The sequence below is a fragment of the Chenopodium quinoa genome, unplaced genomic scaffold (genome assembly GCF_001683475.1).
Source record: "Chenopodium quinoa cultivar QQ74 unplaced genomic scaffold, ASM168347v1, whole genome shotgun sequence".
NCBI classification, from domain to species: domain Eukaryota; kingdom Viridiplantae; phylum Streptophyta; class Magnoliopsida; order Caryophyllales; family Amaranthaceae; genus Chenopodium; species Chenopodium quinoa.
In genome coordinates, this window is record NW_018743943.1 from 693,268 (window position 1) to 713,912 (window position 20,645).

At 41.8% G+C, this 20,645-nt stretch overlaps 1 protein-coding gene across 1 annotated transcript in view; it reads left to right on the forward strand.

Moving 5' to 3' along the window:
* Positions 1-233: 233 nt before the first annotated feature.
* Positions 234-20,645, forward strand: part of LOC110688919 (protein DEFECTIVE IN EXINE FORMATION 1-like) — a 39,768-nt gene continuing 19,356 nt past the window's right edge. The window contains exons 1-8 of the mRNA XM_021865670.1: positions 234-522; positions 623-733; positions 1,798-1,880; positions 2,096-2,213; positions 2,308-2,468; positions 3,141-3,790; positions 3,863-3,933; positions 17,573-17,829. Coding sequence (XP_021721362.1) covers positions 377-522; positions 623-733; positions 1,798-1,880; positions 2,096-2,213; positions 2,308-2,468; positions 3,141-3,790; positions 3,863-3,933; positions 17,573-17,829 — 1,597 coding nt within the window. The 5' untranslated portion in view covers positions 234-376. The remainder of the gene's footprint in view (positions 523-622; positions 734-1,797; positions 1,881-2,095; positions 2,214-2,307; positions 2,469-3,140; positions 3,791-3,862; positions 3,934-17,572; positions 17,830-20,645) is intronic.

Below are 20,645 nucleotides of genomic sequence, written 5' to 3' on the forward strand. Positions count from 1 at the left end.
AAGCTCAAACAGAAAATAACAGTATAAAAATAGCAAATGACGTTTTCTCATCACTTTAGGGCCCGTTCACATTTACTTAATTTCAGATCAGTTCAGTTTACCTCCAATCAGTTCAGTTGAGCTTCTAATTTCCCTCTCTCATAGATATTCATTTCATGTCCAATCAGTTCATTTCAATAAATGTGAACACTTTTAAGTATTTTTTTTTCAAAGGAGGTATGGACCTTCATTGTCCCTGCCTAGTAGTGGGCAATACTTTCTCTTTTGGGAACACCTTCAAAATATCCGCTTTTCTTTAATTTTTTTTTTTTCCTCTCAAAGTCTACATTCAAAGAGATCACAAGGAAATAGTGAGGGAGAGTTGAACAAAAACGGGATGAAATTCTCAGCGATATTCTGCTTGCTGAATTTCTTGATTTTGTTCGCTATAATAAGTTCGAGTAATGTCACTGCGCAACAAGAATCAACAAACAAGTTCAGGGAAAGACAAGCCACTGATGATTCAGCCGGTTACCCAAACCTGTAAGCTAAAGAATTGTTGATCGATTATCTGCTTATTAATTTGAATGTGTTGTGAAAATGGCTGAATTTAACATTTATTTATATTATATTATATTTTTAGGGATGAAGATGAGTTATTGAATACACAATACCCCCGGAATTTGGAATTGCGCTGGCAAGCAGAAGTGAGTTCTAGTATATATGCAGCTCCATTGATTGCAGATATAAACAGGTTAATTATATCTTATGATTTCTTTTTATATTGATAGCTGCAATTGTTTTTTCTAGTATTATGCACTAAAAGTTTGGATCCATATATTGAGGTAGAATGCTAGGTTTACCCTAAATTGAACCTTATTTGGTTCTATTAAATGTATTTTTACGAATTATGCTCGAAAATAGATTTTGTTGGTAGGGCCCATTTGATGTGTTGTAAAACATTTTCAATGAAAAAGGGAAAACCACAATTGCAAATTAGTTTTACTTTGTTTGGTTTCTTATAAGAAAAGTTATAGAGAAATTAGAAATAGGAGTAGAAAGGTGAGTGTGGATAATAGAAAAGTAAAAAGGAGAGGGCGAAAATTTGGTCTCTCTTGTTATGTAAAGAAAAATGTTTCCACCATAAAAGATGTATTTTCAAATTGGAAAAATCGTTTTCCAACCCTTCACAAAGAAAATAGGAAAACATGGAAAAATCATATCCATGAAAACATTTTACACCCAACCAAACGGGGCCGATGTTAAAACTAGGCCTTTTTTTTATTTTTTATTTATTTATTTTTTCCCACTTTATAAAACAAGTTTAAGGTGTAGTAGGGTATCTAAGCTTACAGAAATTTGATTCAGAGCAGTTCAGGATTTATTGATTCAGCTTTTAGCGCTGAATTCAACTTAAGCAACATCAGTTTAAGACTAATAATTTCGAATTTCCAATAAAGTTTAATACTTGATAAGGTTAGGTAGATTCAATCTGGTTTAACATTAGTAAGTTTAAACTTTAAATACATACTAATTTAGGTGGAAAGATGAAGGCCTTAATGGAGTTCAAGGACAGCTAAAATCTGAATTTAGTATAGATAATATCCAATCACTTTTTAGAGGAATAAATATAGATAACTGACAGTAAATTTCAGGAAAAAAAATTTGGTTAATCACTCATGGGGGATGTGGTTTCTAATTAGTATGATTTGGCTAATCTATTTAGAGACCCAACTAGAACTTATGGGTCTCTTTTATCGTCAGGATGGTTTCTTTAGCAAATAAATTTGACTAATTCTCTCTAATTTGCTTATGCAGTGATGGGAAGTTAGATATTGTGGTTCCTTCATTTGTTCATTACCTAGAAGTGTTAGAAGGATCTGATGGGGATAAAATGCCAGGTTTGTGTTTCACTTATTGCAATCCTCTTTTCAATATTATAACTGTACAGTTTTCATAGTTATACAGTTGTCTTAAAGCTATATTTATTTATTTAATTATTTATCTTCCTTTTATTTATTTAGTTATTTTGATTTTGTTTTTGCTGTTTAAAACATCTGGTATTCCTTTCTGATTACTCTGATACGCACCCTACTTACTTGGATTAACTTGTCAGGGTGGCCTGCTTACCATCAGTCAACTGTTCATGCCAGCCCTCTTCTTTATGATATTGATAAAGATGGGATTAGAGAAATAGCCTTAGCTACATACAATGGTGAAGTGCTCTTTTTCAGGTGAGTTTTATCATCATTCTAACAAGTTATCTTTCTATGGTGGAGATCTAAGGATGCAATATTCTTTTATCTCATTTGGGTTTGTTTTCTACAGAGCTTCAGGCTACCTGATGTCGGATAAATTGATTGTACCTCGCAGAAGAGTTCCTAAAAATTGGTATGAGGGATTAAATCCAGATCCCGTTGATCGCTCCCATCCTGATGTTGATGATCAGCAGCTTATCCAGGAGGCTGCTGAAATGAACTTAGTGTCGCGTGAGTTACTGTAACTTCACCATAATATATATTATTGATGCTCTTTTTTTTTTCGTTTTTATCACCAAGCCTCTCACTTACCATCCATTCTAAACTTTCTGCTGGTGCTTGTGTTATGGATCTACATATACTTGTATATGTTACTCTATAAACCACTGCAGTGTTGGTCATTTTTTAAATTCTTGATAGCTTAATAATTTTCTGAGATGGCTGTATGGTAAGACGGGTTGTAACATACTTTTTGTGATCATTTAACCATTTCGAGGTGATTTTCATCAGGAAATTGAGTGGCATTTTTGTCTCATGCTAGAATTTTCTTGATCAATATGATATGAAGTTTAATGTATGGTTATACAGAAATTTTGTTTCCCTATAAAACTGATAATTTCACTCAACTTGTTTAGTAACACGGTAGCACATACTGTTATGACTGATTTCTTATCACTATTATGATTATTTTCTTTGTGGTGCTATATGGTGAGTCTTTAACTGTCTGGTTACAGTACAGAAATTTGGTGACATGATGTAATGACATTAGTAATGTTCTATTAGATCTATATATTTATTTATGAATATACAGTACCTCAACAAGGGGTATCATAGATTTTTTTCTTCTATTTTTTTCCCCTTACATTACCATTGAAACTGACACATCTATGGTCACAATTGCAGAACCAAACAAAACCAAGATGGGATCTAATGTATCTGATATTTCATCAACTGGTGGGCGTCCTGTAATGATTAATGAATCTATGCCTCATAGAGATGGGAAAAATGATAATGAAGGAAATTCAGATGTTGATGTTCCAAAGACCATCAATGTATCCCTTGATTCTGGATCAAGTTTGGATGTATTGAATACATCATCTTTGAATGAGGGCAAGTTGAATGAGAGCCAAGAAACAATAAAGCATTTGAACACAGTGAATGATTCTTCTGAAAATGCAGGGTCAAATGGTACTGCACTTTTGGAAAATGGAGCAATCAGTTCTTTGTCACCTAATGAGTTGGGGGATAATATAAAGACAGAGAACAGGCAAAACTCTAGGAGACGACTGCTGGAAGATACTGCTTTTAAAGGAGCAGATGGCGGCAGTGAAAATGTTCAAACTGCAACAGTGGAGAATGACGATGCCCTAGAAGCAGAAGCAGATTCCTCTTTTGAATTATTTCGTGGTAGTGATGAACTGGCAGATGAATATAGCTATGACTATGATGATTATGTGGATGATAACATGTGGGGGGATGAAGATTGGATTGAATCACAACATGAGACCGTGGAAGACTATGTCGATATTGACTCTCATATTCTCTCTACTCCAGTAAGTACAATCACTGTATATTTTTTAGGTAATTTATCATAATCAGATGTCTCAACAATTAATTCACCTCAGGTCATTGCTGATATTGATAATGACGGGATATTAGAAATGGTGGTGGCTGTGTCGTATTTCTTTGATCGTGAGTAAGTACTATAAAGAATACTGTTTTTACCTTAGCTTTAACATATATGTGTGAGCAGTTAAACTGTTGTGCTTGGTTGTTGTATGTGTCTGTCCATCTGCATATTGCTATCAATTCAGTCTTATGTTTGGCATGATTAGTGGTTGGTTTTTGTATGTTTCTGTCCATTTGCATATTGTTATCAACTCAATATAAAGGTTGGCATGTGTGTATAAGACTATAAGCCCCTTTATTGGCTAAAAATACTTGAATAGGAGACAATACAGTTTATAAATAATCATAACCTTGACAGGAAATGAGTTCTTGTTAATCTCTTCCTTCTATTTGCTGTCTGTTGATAGCAGACGGCAGAGTTATTGAATTGTAATTCTTCTGAACATGAGAGTAAAATGGTAAAAGTTTATTAATTTTTGCTGTTGGCATTGTCATTAGTGAGCTGTAACAGCTCATAATTGTCTCTCTTCACAATTTATTTTTAAAAAAAACCTATGATAACTTTTGTTAGTGAAACTGAACGAATAATAAAAGAGATTTTCCCTTGGGATGTCTGTCGTAAAGAAAAAATGGGTGGGCATAAACTTTTTGATTGAAAGTTAAGGACATAGCTCTTCTGGTTTTGGCATACATTAACAATGCCTTTTGTTAATTTACACTATATTCCAAATGTAATAAAAAGGCAAGTTTTTTAGTGAAGGCCGTGACTGTGTAACATCTACTAATTTATTGATACTCCTTTTCTTGTGACACTACCAAATAATAAAATTCTAGGGATACCAATCGCCTAAGGCTGACATTATCTTGCTATTCGAGTAAAGTGGTCTTAACATCATCAAATCAAGGGATCAAATTTTTGTCATCCATGGATAGAGATATAAAAAAGGGTGTAAAAATTACCTTATCATATGTTATGTAATACTCCTTTTGCTCCTTTTTGTTTATGTATTCTATTTTGGATGTGCCCCTTTATACTTTACATTTCCTTTTATAACATAAACAAAAAGGAGCAAAAGGAGTATTACATAACTATTGATAAGGTAATTTTAATGTTGTCAACAATCCAAGCTAAACCCATCTTTATGGTTTCTCACCCTCACTAGAATTTAGGCCTTAAGGGCAATATTAGGACAATTTTATCGCAAAACTAGGTGGGTGAAAGAAGAAATTTGCACAAGTGCAAACTCTGTTTGGGGTATTTATACCCTAACACGTGGACCAATGAGAGGACGCCACGTGTCGAGGTCAGGATGGCCCATGTGGCTCAACATCCTCTTGACACTTGGCGCCCCCAGATATGCCTCTGAAATGGTGGCCTTCAAGGGCCCAAATCCCTAGGAGCGCCGTAAAACGGCGCAACCCACTAAAATCTAGGTCAAGTGATCTAGGTAGGGGCACATTTTCCAACGACTCTATAAATAGGGAGATATTTCCCCATTTTGGGGACACATTCAATCATTTATTACACCTGTCATCAGAGAAAGACCTGAGCTTGGAATCCGAGCAGATACCCACCTAAATTTTCGTTCTCTTTATCCCGTTTCAAGTTACTAACTTGACCGTCAGAGGCAGAGCTCCAACCACCCGGAGTCTCCGTTATTTTGCAGGTACAGCTCAGCCGGATCAGAGTTCGTGACGTAACTCTCCCAAGGGACAAAAACACCCAAAACATTTGGCGCCGTCTGTGGGGAGAGTACCTCGAAGATGGTTCAGGAGTCTGTACCACCCCCTAACCGTCTGGGCGAAGACTCAGAAGTCTTTACAGACCATGAGGATGAAGATCCTCAAGTCGAAACCTTTACAGCCGAGGACGACTCTCTCAGAATCAAGCGCATCCGGCCAGAGAGACTCTGGAGCGGGGTGCCTCCCAGGCGGGTGCAAGTAGACCCCTTGGGCAGCCGGAAGGGGAAACCCATACGGCAGCCGGAAGGGGAAACCCATACGGCAGCCGGAAGGGGAAACCCATACGGCAGCCGGAAGGGGAAACCCATACGGCAGCTGGATCAGTGCCTGTCACCCAAGACGAGTTCATGAGATTCATGACAAGTTTCAAGGGTGAAATTAAAGAGCTGATCACCCAGAGCCGGGCTGGCCCAAGTAGAGGTCAGTCGGCCAAGAAGACTCCTCTGGAAAAGGGGAAGTCAGTCAAAGATCGGCAGCCCACTCCTCATTCAAAGGAGAAGGAAGCCGGGACCATTGATTGCTCCAAAATTCTTTTTCCTAAGGGGAATAACAATAACCCCCGCCGGACTTAACAACCGGTGAGAAGTAAGAAGTCATCTCTTGATGCCCAGGAGATCATCAACCGGAAGAGAAACCAATCGCTGTCTGAGTCGGCTTCAACGTCGAACTTTCCAGATAACTTCAACAACATTTTTGCAGGGAATACATCTTCCTTGAATGAGAGCCACACAGGCGGTAATACCGTCCATTCTGGCCCTCATATGATTGGAGCTGTACCGTATGTGCCTACTCAGGTCTACGGCCAATATCCCCCTCATTTCATGCAGCCGACCCTCTTTGGAGGTTAGGCGGCATACCAAAATGTCCAACCACTGGACTGGGAGCTTCGTCTGTTTCGCCTGGGTGAACAACCTTCTGCGTTCACCCGGGAGATAACCGAGGCGGCACAGCCGTCCAAGGTTAAGAATGTGTTGGTTGGTACCTATGACGGTACCACCAATCCGGAAGACCATCTCATGGCTTACACCAACCTCATGTATCTGCAGGGGTTGGATGATGCCACTTGGTGTTGCTGCTTCCTGGCTACATTGAAGGGCATCGCCCAACAATGGTTTGGTAACCAGCCAACCGGCCGCGTGCATTGACAGTTTTAGGAAGCTTGTCTTCCTATTTGCTTCCAACTTCTCAATGAACATCCCTGCTAAGAAAACAAGCTTGGACTTGAGCACCATTAAGCAGGGGGAGAGAGAAGGGCTGCGCTCCTATGTCAGGCGGTTCAATCTGATTAGAATTCAGATTCAGGACTGTCTGATGAGGTAGCTTTTACAGACTTTTTCAAGGGTCTGAGAGACGGGTCGACCTTTAAGTTCGACCTAGTCAGAAAAGGGGCTTTCACCATACAGGCGGCCCTGAGGGAGGCGGAAAGCTACATTCAAGCTACCGACCTCTGCTCGCCTAGTAGCCAGAAGTCCGACAAGCAGAAAGACAACCGCCTGCTTAGCCGGCTGAAAAGAAAGAAGAGAGCAAAAAGAGAAAATAAATCTGGGCGGTTAGTGATTCTGACCAGCCGTCCAGAAGAAGAAGAAAGAGTTTAAACCATACGTCCCCAAGTACGAGTGTAACAAGGACTGCAATTCCATCCTCATGGAAATTAAGGACCGACAGTCCCTAGAGAAGCCGAATCCAATGAAAAGTTCCATTCAATCAAGGAACAAAAATAATTTTGTCAATTCCATGAGGAAGTTGGCCATGTCACCAACGACTGTTTCAGCCTTCAAAGGGCGTTGGATCGAGGAATGCTGAAGTCCTATATTTCTAAATCCCTAGCCGGGGCAAAGAAGAAGAATAAGGGTCAGTCCTCTAAGACTACCCCCGAGCCTGCTAGTAGCTCGGATACCGACAAGGAGCCGGTCTACACAATAGCAGGCGGGTTCTCCTGTGGTGGCCCTACCATCCGGGGCACCAAGAGCCATCTTCGAAAGATGGACAAGGATGATGATGAGCAGGCGTCTGCAAGCACCTCCTTCCCAGACGTCTTGATCACTGAGAATGACAGGGGCAGCGGCCGCCGTCCGCATGATGACCCGGTCGTCATTGAATGTAAGGTTGCCAACCAACTGGTTGGAAGAATCCTTATTGACACCGGTAGCTCATCAGACATCATCAGCCTCCAGTGCTTGCAAAAGCTGAAATACAATGTCAGCAGCATGCATCCGGTCACCCACCCCTTGGTTGGTTTTGGGGGTGGGATGGTCTACCTTGACTTACCCATCCGCTGGGAGAGAAGGGCCATGGACGACATATTGTCGTCAGATTCTTGGTCGTTGAGGAGTTGACCGCCTACAACATTATCCTTGGCCGGCCAACCCTCAATGTAGCCAAGGCAATAATCATCCTGTCCCTCATGCTCATCAAGTATGAGAGGGATGACGGCACTGTGGGTTCCCTGAATGGGGATCAGAAGACGGCCCGAGAGTGCTATCTCTCAGCCGTTAGAGACACTGTAACCCAGGCGTCCAGGAACCAATAGACCTTGACAATGTCAAGGATGCTGACCCAGCCCCACCAGCAGCCGGAAAGAAAAGAAAGGCACCTATGCTGGTGGAGGTGAAGAAGGAGAAAAAATAGCAATCACTGACCGGTGAACGGTCAGATGAGCTCCGTCCCCAACCGGCTGGTGAGCATATTGACATACCTCTGGACGACAGCCGCCCAGAGCGTACCGTGAAGGTTGGGACGGTTGTCTTTGCTAAGTTAGGTGCAGACTTGCACCTGCTAAAAGAATTCAAAGACATTTTTGCCTTTGAAGTGGAAGAGATGCCAGGCGTCAGCCCGGATCTTGCTGTCCACAAACTCACCGTGGACCCTAAAAAGAAGCCCATCCGGCAAAAGAAAAGAAATCACGGCGAGGAAAGAAGTCAGGCGGCAGCTGCCGAAGTTAAAAAGCTGTTGGATGCTGGGTTCATTCGGCCATGTAATTTCCCCGACTAGGTGGCGAATGTTGTGCTTGTAAAGAAGCCGAATGGTACCTGGCGGATGTGTGTTGATTACATAGATCTCAACAAGGCATGTCCCAAGGACAGTTATCCGCTTCCTAAGATCGACAGTCTGGTCGATTCAACAGCCGGGCATGCCTTGATGAGTTTTATGGATGCCTACTCCGGCTTCCATCAGATACCCCTGTGGAAGAAAGATCAAGAAAAGACGGCCTTCGTCACTGATCAGGGGCTATTCTGTTACACGGTGATGCCGTTTGGCTTGAAAAATGCGTCGGCTACGTTCCAACGGATGATTAATACTGTCTTTATGAATCAAATTGGGAGGAATATAGAGGCATACATTGAGAGACCTGGTGGTTTATGGGCAGAAGAATTAATTCATGTCCTGTGGGCCATCCGGACTACTGCTAAAGGGGCAACCGGAGAAACCCCATTTCTTATGGTATACAGTGCTGAAGCCGTCTTGCCCATTGAGCATTATGAGCCGACTCTTAGAGTTATGCTCTATGATGAAGAGGCAAATTGGGAGACCATGCGGCTGGCATTGGACTCCCTCCCGGAACGTAGGGGCAACGCTGCCCTGCCCCATGAGATATACCGTCTGAGAATGACCAGAGCTTATAACAAGAGAGTGCACAAGCGTCCCGTGAAAGTGGATGACTTTGTGTTACGAAAAATGGAGGCAACCGGTAGGGCCAATGAGGCTGGGAAGCTAACCCCTAATTGGGAAGGCCCTTACCGGATTTATGAAGAAGTCAGGAACGACACCTACCGTCTGGAAACCCCGGACGGCCGCCGCCTGCCTAGAACTTGGAATGTAGACAATCTAAAAAAGTACTACTTCTGAGAATGTATAAATTTTGTAAACAGTAAGTCAATTAATGAAAACTCAGGCTTTGTTGGCACTTATTTTGTCATTCTTATTGCTTGTTCGCCTAGGCAGACGGACCTGTGTTTAACTTACTAACTTTGATACTTGGTTTGGTTGAATGTTATAACCGTTTGTCCGCCTGGGTAAAACTCAGACGGACTCTTTGTTTTAATAACTAAGTTTGATACTTAGCGCAATCTAGTCCGCCTGGGTAAATCAGACGGACCCTTTGTTTAATTAATTACGTTTGATGGTGTAATTTAATAAATTTGTTGACCGCCTGGGTAATACTCAGACGGACTACTCGCTCAATCAACTAAGTTCGATATTTAGTGTAAATCCAATGTTGTAATAACGCTCGGCCAATGATCCGATTAAAAACTAAGCACAAAAATGCTTAGTGGCTATACAACCGGTCTCAAACAAGACCAAAAGCCAATACGGCCGGATGGTTGCTTATTTTATAAAACCGCCTGTCCCAATATGGACAAAGGCGTCCGACGACACCCCTCCGGGTGCAATCGTCGTAGAGAACAGACTATTCGTCGGTTCTAGGTACAAATGCAGATGGCGAAAATTGAACGACCAAATTGGTCAACTCATAGTTGTCTGACCAGAATAATCTATGAAGAACAATTAACCAAGTACCGGATGCCCTAAGGCATCGGTCATTGGTTGAAATTCTTACTTGGGTTATTTATTCCAAAGTTGCACTCATTTCCCCTATTGGGGCAAAAGATTGTGTAATGGCTACGCGCTAACCCTAGACGGAATATAACCGCCTGGGTAAGAAGCTCAAAGCACCTGCTTTTATGGCCGGCTGTGCACTTGGTTTGGGGCAATCACCATTGTGATTGATTGGCCTAAAAACACTCCATCTTCTCCTAGTATCAAGTGTTTTCAAGCCAATCAATCAGCTTGAAATAAAACCAACCACACAGCCGCCAAGGGGCAAGAGCACCCGGATTGCAAATTGCCGCATGCTTTTTTAAGTTAGGCAAAATATTAAAGAATTGCAAACAGATGCAAAATTCAAATTGAAAAACTTTAACTCAAACACAAACATATATAAACACCGACTGAGTCGGAATACTTCATTAATATTAAGAATGGCACAAAGGCCAGAATAAATGTTAGCCGGAATCACATCCGGTGAAGAAACCAAAAATCAATTGTTGACCCAACCCCATGGTTGGTAAAGATACAAGATCACACGACATACAAGCCGGTAGAGAAAATGGTTGGCATACAGCTGCAGAAGTTGGGGAGGCCCGCCTAAGGCTGAGGTGGATGCTTCTCCGGCTGAGTTTGGCTGGCTTGGCCTTCGTTATGATCATCCGCCGCCGGCTTCTCGTCATCAGAGACTTCATATCCCTGCTTAGCAGCCAGTTGAAGCGAGGCGGTGGAGCATCACCCAGTTGCTGAGCATCATACACCGCAGTGGCGTAATCATACCTCAGCTTATAGACCTCAAAGTCTATTTTTGGGTAAAGGAGGCTCTAGGTGATATTCATTCGGGCCAAGTTGTCCCGCTCATTCTCCTCGGTCAGCCGGGTCTGCTCTTGGGCCAACTCGTCCGACTGCTTGTTGCGCAGATTGATGAGCTCGACCCTCAGGCGGTTATTGTCTGTTCGTTGGGCATTCTCCTTGTCAGCATCTTCCAATGCCTTGAGATCTGATTTGGCATCTTTTAGCTTCTTATCAAGGTCATCAGCCCGGCTGTTAGCTTCATCGTTTGCAGCCGTCAAACTCCGGATCAGCTCCTCCTGTTTCAACTCTACTGCTTTAATCTTTAAATTACACATATAATCAGAATGTTCAGCAAAGTTGAGGTTTTCTAGGGCCCTCCGTTTGGCGTCATTTACCTCTTCTTGCTTCCGCCTGAAAGGGCCCCGGAGACTGTCCACTCTCACCATAGCCTGAGACAATAACAACCGGTTTATGAGTTAGCCAAATGAAAGATAAAAGATATCTAGAGGGATTTTTTACCTCAGAACCCATTATCCGGTCGAAGTCCACGACCTGCACATCAGGTATGGAGTTCTTCTCAGGGTGAGGGTCCTCACCATCCGTTTTGCAAAGCTTGCAAGATCCGGCTCGTTAGAAGTCAGATCTGCATCAAAAGTAGCGCTTTGTGAGATAGAAGCAGCGTAGTTGGCATTCATCCGTTGCCGGCTGCTAACTGACCCTTTTGAAGGATCAACCTTGGTCTTGGTCTTGACTCTCATAAAATCAAGTGGCCAAGGTATTTCAGTCCGTTCCTTACCTTGGGCTTCCGGATGGGTCTCCGGCTTCTTCTCATCCCCAGTGGTTGCTGCACCGCTTGCAACCTCAGGTGGCTCGCCACCCTTTGATGCCGTAGAGACATCCGACGCTTTCTGTTGTGAGCGTTCTTTCGCTCAGTTTTCTCAGTACAACAGGGGATTTGCCCCTAGTCGTTGGACGATCGGATTGGGCAGACGTTTGTTTCTGGGGGGATCCTTCTTGGCGGCTTTCGCAGCTGGAGTCTTCTCCAGATCATCTCCTTGCCTTTTGAGCATCTTGGAGAAGGATACAAAGGGTAAGTATACCCAACCGGTTTTTTTTTTTAAAAAAAAAGCAAACACATAAAGTCAGGCGGTCTTACCCCGCCTTTCTTCGAATCTTTTGCCTCGACAGCTGCCTTTTTGGCAAGTGCCGCCTCCTTGCGGAGCAGCACCGCGGACTTAGCCGGAGTTTTTTCCTCGTCAACCATCCTCAAGGCTTCGTCTGCAAGGAAAAGAATTTAAAGTTAGAGGAAATTAAGGCAAGTTCGCAATTAAAATAAAATAACAATCATTCCGGATGAGAAGTATTCTACCCCTTGGAAACATGGTACTTAGCCCGCAGGCGGACAAAAAGCACTCGTCCTTGAAGAAGTCCGAATGGGGGTTCCAGTTTTTGGGTACAATAATGTGAGTCCCATCCCCCATGGGCTCAGTTGTTGTTTCAAAGAATCCCGGCTCCATTATTTGCTCCCGGGCCTTAGTAGATAGTGCCGGGAGAGGGCATTTGCGTCCAAGGAGAGTCGATTCAGTATTGTACCAGCGCAGTGTCCGGTTGTGTCTTAGGGTGGGGGAGGAAATCAAATAAAACTTGTCCTTCCACCTGGACCATTTGGACACTTTGTCCAAAGTCATTAAGTATTGGGGCAAGGTAGTCAGAGTATACCATGCCCCATGGCTGCCTGGAGCCTTGCTCAAATAGTGCATGTGAGCGAAGGCCCAGAAACTGGGGTTCCAGTTCTGAAACTCGCAGGCGGTGATGTAACTTAAGATATTCACCCACGAGTTAGGGGTGAGCTGCCAAACCCCAAGATCGTACCCCTTGAGGATTTTCCTAATCCCGGGGTGGAGAAGGAACCGGAGGCCGGCTTCGATAACCGCCTCGTAGCAGATGAAGTAATCATCTGCATGATCAATGTCGTCACTCTAGGCCATTACAGGCCTTTTTGGGGTTGGGATTGTCGCGGCTGCTGATAGTCAGCTGCAAAGTCGGAGCCGGAAGATTCCGCTCTTGATCCTTGGCCTGCCTCAGCACCGCCGGCTTGGCTTCATTAGAGGAGGCGGCTCCCTCGCCGTCTACCTCTCTTATCCCAGAGCTCCCGGAGGTAGAGGGAGCCTCTTCGTCAGATCCGCTCTCCTCCCAATCCCTCTGTTCCCCTTCCGGGAAAACCTCATCGACTGGCACTCTCATAGCGCACCGGCTCCTAGACCGCCTGGCCGTCTGTTTCGTTCTGGCCATTGTGTCCTACACAGACATAGAGAGGGAGGAATTCGGAGATGAGCATATTGGTTCCGACAGTTCAGAAGATGCACCCCCTGTTCCAGACTCGGCCGTTCCGGGGGATCGGCTAAGTGTCCTAGGCAGTGCCGAGTGGGTGGATTGGGAACCCATTTATATTCTTTAAAAAAGCCGGATATACAGGCGCAAAAAATGGTATACAAATCGAAAGGGAGGAAAAGCTAAAATGGTACAGGCGGTTACCTCGCTTTGACTCTGGAAAATCTGAAAACCGCTACAGCCGGTGAGTCGGGTGATGAACTGCTAGCACTCGGAAGCTTGAAATTTGCTGTGACGCAGACGGGAGCAGAGAAATCTCTCTTTTTCTCTCTCTAAAAAGTCAATGTGAACGTAAGGTGTGAAAAGGAGGGGGGTAACTTTCTATTTATAGAAAGTGAAAGTGGGGGGAAAATTTTTGATTTGAAATTCAAAAATTTTACCCGTTACTGTTCACCTATGAAAGGTGGACACGTGTCACAGGCCCCACGTGATATGCACGTGCGACCTGTGAGGGGCAAATGTTTGGGGTATTTATACCCTAACACGTGGACCAATGAGAGGACGCCACGTGTCGAGGTCAGGATGGCCCATGTGGCTCAATATCCTCTTGACACTTGGCGCCCCCCAGATATGCCTCTGAAATGGCGGCCTTCAAGGGCCCAAATCCCTAGGAGAGCCGTAAAACGGCGCAGCCCACTAAAATCTAGGTCAAGTGACCTAGGTAGGGGCACATTTTCCAACGACCCTATAAATAGGGAGATATTTCCCTATTTTGGGGACACATTTGATCATTTATTACACCTGTCATCAGAGAAAGACCTGAGCTTGGAATCTGAGCAGATACCCACCTAAATTTCCGTTCTCTTTATCCCGTTTCAAGTTACTAACTTGACCGTCGGAGGCGGAGCTCCAACCACCCGGAGTCTCCGTTATTTTGCAGGTACAGCTCAGCCGGATCAGAGTTCGTGACGTAACTCTCCCAAGGGACAAATAAACCCAAAACAAACTCCATGGATCATGCAAACGTTGCACATGTGAAACTTTGATTGAGTTGGATATGGAATAAGCCAGGGTTCATTTACGATGGTTGAACACATCTTTTTTTAATTTTTTAATTAAACTTTGTTTTTGTTTTTTTTTTTCGAAAAATTAACGAGTATAATCCTACCTTTTGCAAGTTTTCTCAAAATAGTCTGAACTTGCAAAAATTCTGGGAATACCCTTTGAAGCTATCTTCTTAAAATGGTCCAATTGACCTACAACCTAACTATTGGTAAATATTTTTTTTTTTATTTTTTCTTATTATTTTTTTATTCTTTTTTTGGAAAAAAAGTCCTAAAGGACATTATACTTCATTAATGAAAACTATACGACATCTACAATTTACAATTAACGATTATGAAAACAGATTTCACAAAATCAAAGAAGAATTAAGTGGGGAAGGGCTAAAAATCAAAATACATAGATAGAACAATTTGGCACATTCTCATTCGTTGTCTCAAACAACTTTTTGAGTGGATTCGTCGTCGCTTTGATTGTGAGAAAGAAAATTCTTGTGCTGATGTCTTAACTCGAATCCAAGTAAAAATCAATCGTAGCCCCGTGCAACTACATACCTATTAAGCGCAAATAAAACCTTGCCTTTCGAAGGAGATAAACCCTTTCTTTCGAGGGAGACATTATTATAACCTAAGAAACAAAAAAACGTAAAGGAAACAAAGATTGGGGCTTTCCATCCGTAAAATCAGATAGAAGCTCCTACAAAATTAACAATAGAGGTAGGGTTTAGGAGAGAGAGAGGAGGCTATTTAATGTGTTCATTTATTTGTTAACTATTGGTAATTTTTTTATTAATACTTTTATTCCTCATCTTTATATTCTCTCTCTTCACTTCGGCAACCTATGCCCCTACACCACTGCCCCACCAACCCAATCCATCCTCCCTGAAACCAACCAACCCTCTGCAACACCACCACCCAACACCAACCTTCAACTAATAAAATTACCATCTACCAACACTTCCACCATTAATCGCCAAATGCCAACCCTTACCTAACAACAGCACAATCAACAACACCGACCCTTCCTCGTCATTAACAAAACAAAAACAAACTCTAGCCCCAACCACCATAATGCAATGAACTACACAACCAAATTATTGAGTAAACAGAAATGACAGAAGTTTGTGGAAAGACGAGATTGATTGATAAATTAAAAATGTTCCAACTTACAAAATTAATGGCTTTAGGCCATTACTCTCTAAATGCCTAAATGTTAATTTCTGAATGATTGTTTCTTTGCCAGTCCCCTTCTGTATAAAGGCCTAACTGTCAACTGTACACAAATACAGAGCTTTAGTTTCAACTTTACAACAATTACTTCTACTTGTCTTCATTTCATGGGCCAAAATAACAGCTGGCAACTGCTGCAGCTTTAGGGTGTTGTCATATATTTTTATAGTGCGTTGTGCTTCGCCTTGTGCCACCAACACATACCACCCATCCTACATAGGAACAGCAGAAGACAGCAGCACAAGGGCGTTCACAACCCACAAGAGAGCCACCAACAACATCAACAAGCAGGGGACAACTAAAACAGCTCTATTGGAGCTTATGGCATGAAGACAAAAATATTTCAGATAACAATTAAGGCTAAGTCACATGTAAAGTGTAACAAGTTAAATAGGAAGTCTGTAGGAGGAAAACATTCATTCAGAAAAGTTTGTAATAGTTAGTTAGCCATAGTTTGTAGTAGAGAACTCTTCAAAGCCTTTCGACTATATCAATCCAATCAACCGTCTTCTGCCATTTCTCTCTTCTTGTTGTTTGAATTTGTCTGAGTTAGTGCATTGTCCGTTGCATTGTAGTTGTGGATGTGTGGATGAAAGGTGGCCCTCCTTGAGTCATTGCACATGAGCACAACCAGCCACGAAACCTCACCCTAATATTTTAACAAGAACGTTGTCCCTTGCTCACCATTAGCAACCTGAACTCCAACCCCAACCACCACACAACACCCACCAACCACAAAACCTCAACTTAACCTTCACTCAACCACCCTAACACAACCCAAAATCGAACATCCTTGTGGTTGAATTTGAATGTGGTGGTATCAGGACCCACTAGCGAAATCCGACCACCATAGGCGATTTTTGTTGAGTGATTGGTGTTGGTTTTGAATTCCATGTTAGTTTTGGTAGGTTCGATGGGAGTGGAGAATGTGTTTGGTGGCTTAAGTGAGATTGAGATTGAGATTGAAAGGGCTAGGTGGTGGTTTGGGAGGGAATAGAGAAAGTGGATGGTAGTTTCACCGAGGTTGGTGAGGTTCGGTGGTGGTTTCGATAAGGGTAGAGAGGATGGATGGTGGTTTTAAGGTTGGTGGTTTGGTGGTGGTTTCGAGATTTATGGTGTAGGCTTTGGTGACGTACGATGAGATCAAGTGGACGCTTCAGTGGTGATGATGAGGAGTTGGTGTTTTTGAAGAGGGAGGAGGAGGAGGTGGGAGGGATGGGATGTTATTTTTATTTTCATTAAAATCAAAATTAAAAGCTAGACCAATTAGAATGAAACACGTGTCATGTTCCCTGCTATTTTGGTTGCAATCAAGTTAAAGTCCTTTTAAGAAGATAACCCGAATAGTTGGGATTTTTGAAAGTTACCTGATTTTTGAAAGTTCAGTCCATTTTGAGAAGACTTGCAAAAGGACGAGATTGGGGGGGGGGGGGGAGGAGGAGGAGGTGTGTTTAATTAAAATCAAAATTAAAAAAAATGCTAGACCAATTAGAATGGAACACTTGTCATGTTCCCTACTATATTGGTTACAATCAAGTTAAGGACCTTTTAAGATGATAGCTCTAACAGCTGGGATTCCCCATTTTTTAAAGTTCGGACCGTTTTGAGAAGATTTGCAAAAGGACGAGGTGGGAGGGAGAGGAGGAGGTGGGAAGGGCATGCAAAAGGCGAGATAATTCTTCTGAATTTTTCCTCTCTTTTTTTTTTTTTCTATGTTTAAATTTGGCTTTGCTTTAGCTTCTGTTTAAGAGTTAGTTTCTGGTTTTAAGCAGCATTTATATGGTACAAGAATATTTCAGTTTCTGTTTCAATGCAATGGCTGATGCACTTTTTTAGTCAGTTGCATTTTTTTGTCAATTGAAATGTTCTCATGCATCTTGAAGTTTCTCAGGATAAGCGAGTTCCAGTAACTTGTCTGTACACGTGAGTTTCTTTGTTTATTCACATGATATGTGTATCAGCTGCTTATATTAGTGCTCTTTGCTCTGGCTAAGTTGACAGTTATTATGACAAACCGGATAATGCAAAAGATTTGGGTGGTATCGATATTGGAAAATATGTGGCTGGGGGCATCGTTGTCTTCAACCTTGACACAAAACAAGTTAAGTGGACTGCAAATTTGGATCTGAGCACAGATTCAACTAAATTCCGTGCTTACATATATTCTTCACCTACTGTGGTCGATCTGGATAATGATGGGAATCTAGACATCCTCATTGGAACATCCTTTGGATTATTCTATGTGCTTGACCATCAAGGTAAGATCTTCGTTTTACTTTACCTTTGTATGGTTTTTTGTGTTATCACATATAGAAGAAAAACTTATAACTTAAAAAAAAAAAAGGGATATGCGTAATCCGTATCTGTTTGTTATGGAATTTTGGATCAAATTTGCATATTCTTAAATTAAGCACTCTCCTTTTGGAGGATATAGTAGGAATCTTGTGATTAATTTTGGTTAAGTCGATGAGATGCAATTCTTCAAAAAAATTGTTTTTCTGTGCATTTTTTTTTTTGGAGATCCATTAGCATATCCATGTATCTATAGTTATTAAATGCATATTGACTCTGATTGTGAGGTGATTTATTAATTAATTATCATTAGAAAATTATTGTTGGTTTAGCTAGTTTGTTAGAACTTAAAGTGTGTATTAACTACTTGGTTGTTTTAAGACATTATTTTGCAACTTCTTATTTTCGTACTTGATTTGTTGTTTGGTAAGTGGACTAAATTCAGTTCTACAATTTAATCTTAAATTGAGCTTCTCGCCCACTTAGTTTTTCTCTCTCCACTTTTAATGCACCTTAATCTCCTTGCAAACGGGAGAAAAGGAAAGAGGGAGTATTTGTGTACTATAACAAGAGTCTTAATCGAACCTTGGAATTACAACAAGAATTGAAGTAGCTAATATGCTAAACTACTACTCCCTCCGTCTCATAATACAATGCATCTTTGGATTTTATACGGGAATTAAGAAAGTTGTTGATTCCTTAAAACTACTGATTAGAAGCACATATGTGCATGTGGGGTTAGCAAGAGATAGAGAAAGAAAAGGTAGGTGGGAATAATTGAAGAGATAGAGAGATAAATTAAAAGTACCAAAAAGAAAAGGAAAAAATAAATGACAACTCATCAAAAAATTGAATTGTATTCTAATATATAAAATTTTAGGCAAATACAATATCCCTGGAATAGTCAGCGTCCAGTGTTTGAAAAGGCGCGACTGAGGCGCGATCAGGGTGAGCGCTTCTTTTTGCATGGGCGAGGCGTTTTGGGTTAGGCGCACAAAAAGCGCCCGAGGCGCACTTGAGGCGCATTTCAGCCAAAAATTTTTAACTGCCAATGTAGTGCGCCTCACTTCGCACTGTTAGGCGCACCTAGGCGCAGTAGAACCCATCTCCCTTTAGTGCGCCTCCTGCTTTTTTATACATTGTCAGCGCCATTAATATTGATCCTTTCACGCCTTATAAGTTAATTAGTTGGTATCTGTAATGTTTATGAAGGTCAAACAGTCTCTCATGAAACCTGGATGTTTATTAGTCTAATAGATTGAATGAAATAATTTTATCTAATGAACCAAAGTAGATACACTCTATTTAGGAGATTTAAGAATTTTACCTGCCCTCATAAGTTTTATCACAAAATTGGACTTTTAACTAAATACACATAAATAAATTAACATCCCTAGATTTGAGTTAACATAGAAAATCTTCCCCTAGTTTGATTAACACTTTTAACTTGGACTTGCACTAAAAATGAAATGAATTAAGATGATGACCTCCCATACTAAAAATGAACACCAATGCACTGGTGGACAGTGTGATGGCAAGAATATCACGTGCCATTTGTGTGAAAATTGAATAACAATGTCCATTACAACGAATAAATCATTTACTCCCTCTTATCTCAGAATGACATGGTTAAACTTGGCATACATGCCAATTCATTCGTTTGGTCATATTATGAAACCTTATATTAATGCCTTTTTAAGAAAATATTTCATGATGAAATTTGTTTTTATTACATTACTAATAAAGTTATGGTCAAAGTTAATATATATATAAAAAATCAGGAAAGATTATTAAAAATAATCCCAACTTTTGTCGGTTCGCTAGGAATAATCCTAAATTTTTATTATTTTTTAATAATCTGAACTATAAGGGTCAGCCGCTCAAAATGGTCCCGGTGACGGGTAACCTGATAAAAAGGTTTTATTTATTATTTATTATTTTTAGGTTTCAGTGACAGTTGTTAGCCCGTTATATGTTGAAAAAAAGTTAAAAACAAAACAGAAAAAATAAAAATCCCACACCCAACACCGCGGCTACCACCACTGTTCCCGCAGCCCCTAGGCCCAGCCAGGTCATCTCGCCGGCGCCCAACCCCTCCCTGCTTCGACGTCGTCGACGCCGTTGACGCCGTCGATGCCCTCCCCCAATTCCTCACCTTTTTTTATCAACCCTAACAATTTTCCCCCAATTTTACAGTAATTTCTGAATTAATATTCATGGTCATTATCCTTCAGATGAGTCGTCGTCGTCTAAATCACCACCGAGAATTTCTCGATCTCAACTCAATGATATTCTTGTCGTGCTGCTTGTGGGGACGATTAGTGTGATTGGGTGGTTGTGCTAAAGCAGGTGCGGCTTGTGTCGCGCGCTGAGCGCAAGGTAAAATGGGGTAAGCGCTTAACTTGGTCTGACGAGGCGTTTTTGGTAAAGCGCAGCCTAAGCGCACCAAAAGCACACAAGGCGAGGCGCACTTGGAGAAATTTCTGCCAATTTTTCTTAACTGCTTGTACAGTAGGGTGCTCCTAGGCACTGCATGACCTTTCTCGCTTCAGCGCGCCTTGAGCTTTTTTATACATTGGGTGCGACAAGCTTCTTGTGGTGGCGATTTGGGTGGCTGCAGGGGTGCTAAAGGTTGTGCAACAATAAATTGTTGCGGGGCTGCGACAAGGTGGTTTCGTGGTTGATGCGTGTTTTTGTGTTTGTGGGCTCACCCAGCTAGGTGGGATGGAGGTTTTGGGAAAGGGTGTGGCCGGTGGTGGAGAGGGTGGTCTTGAGTGGCGTT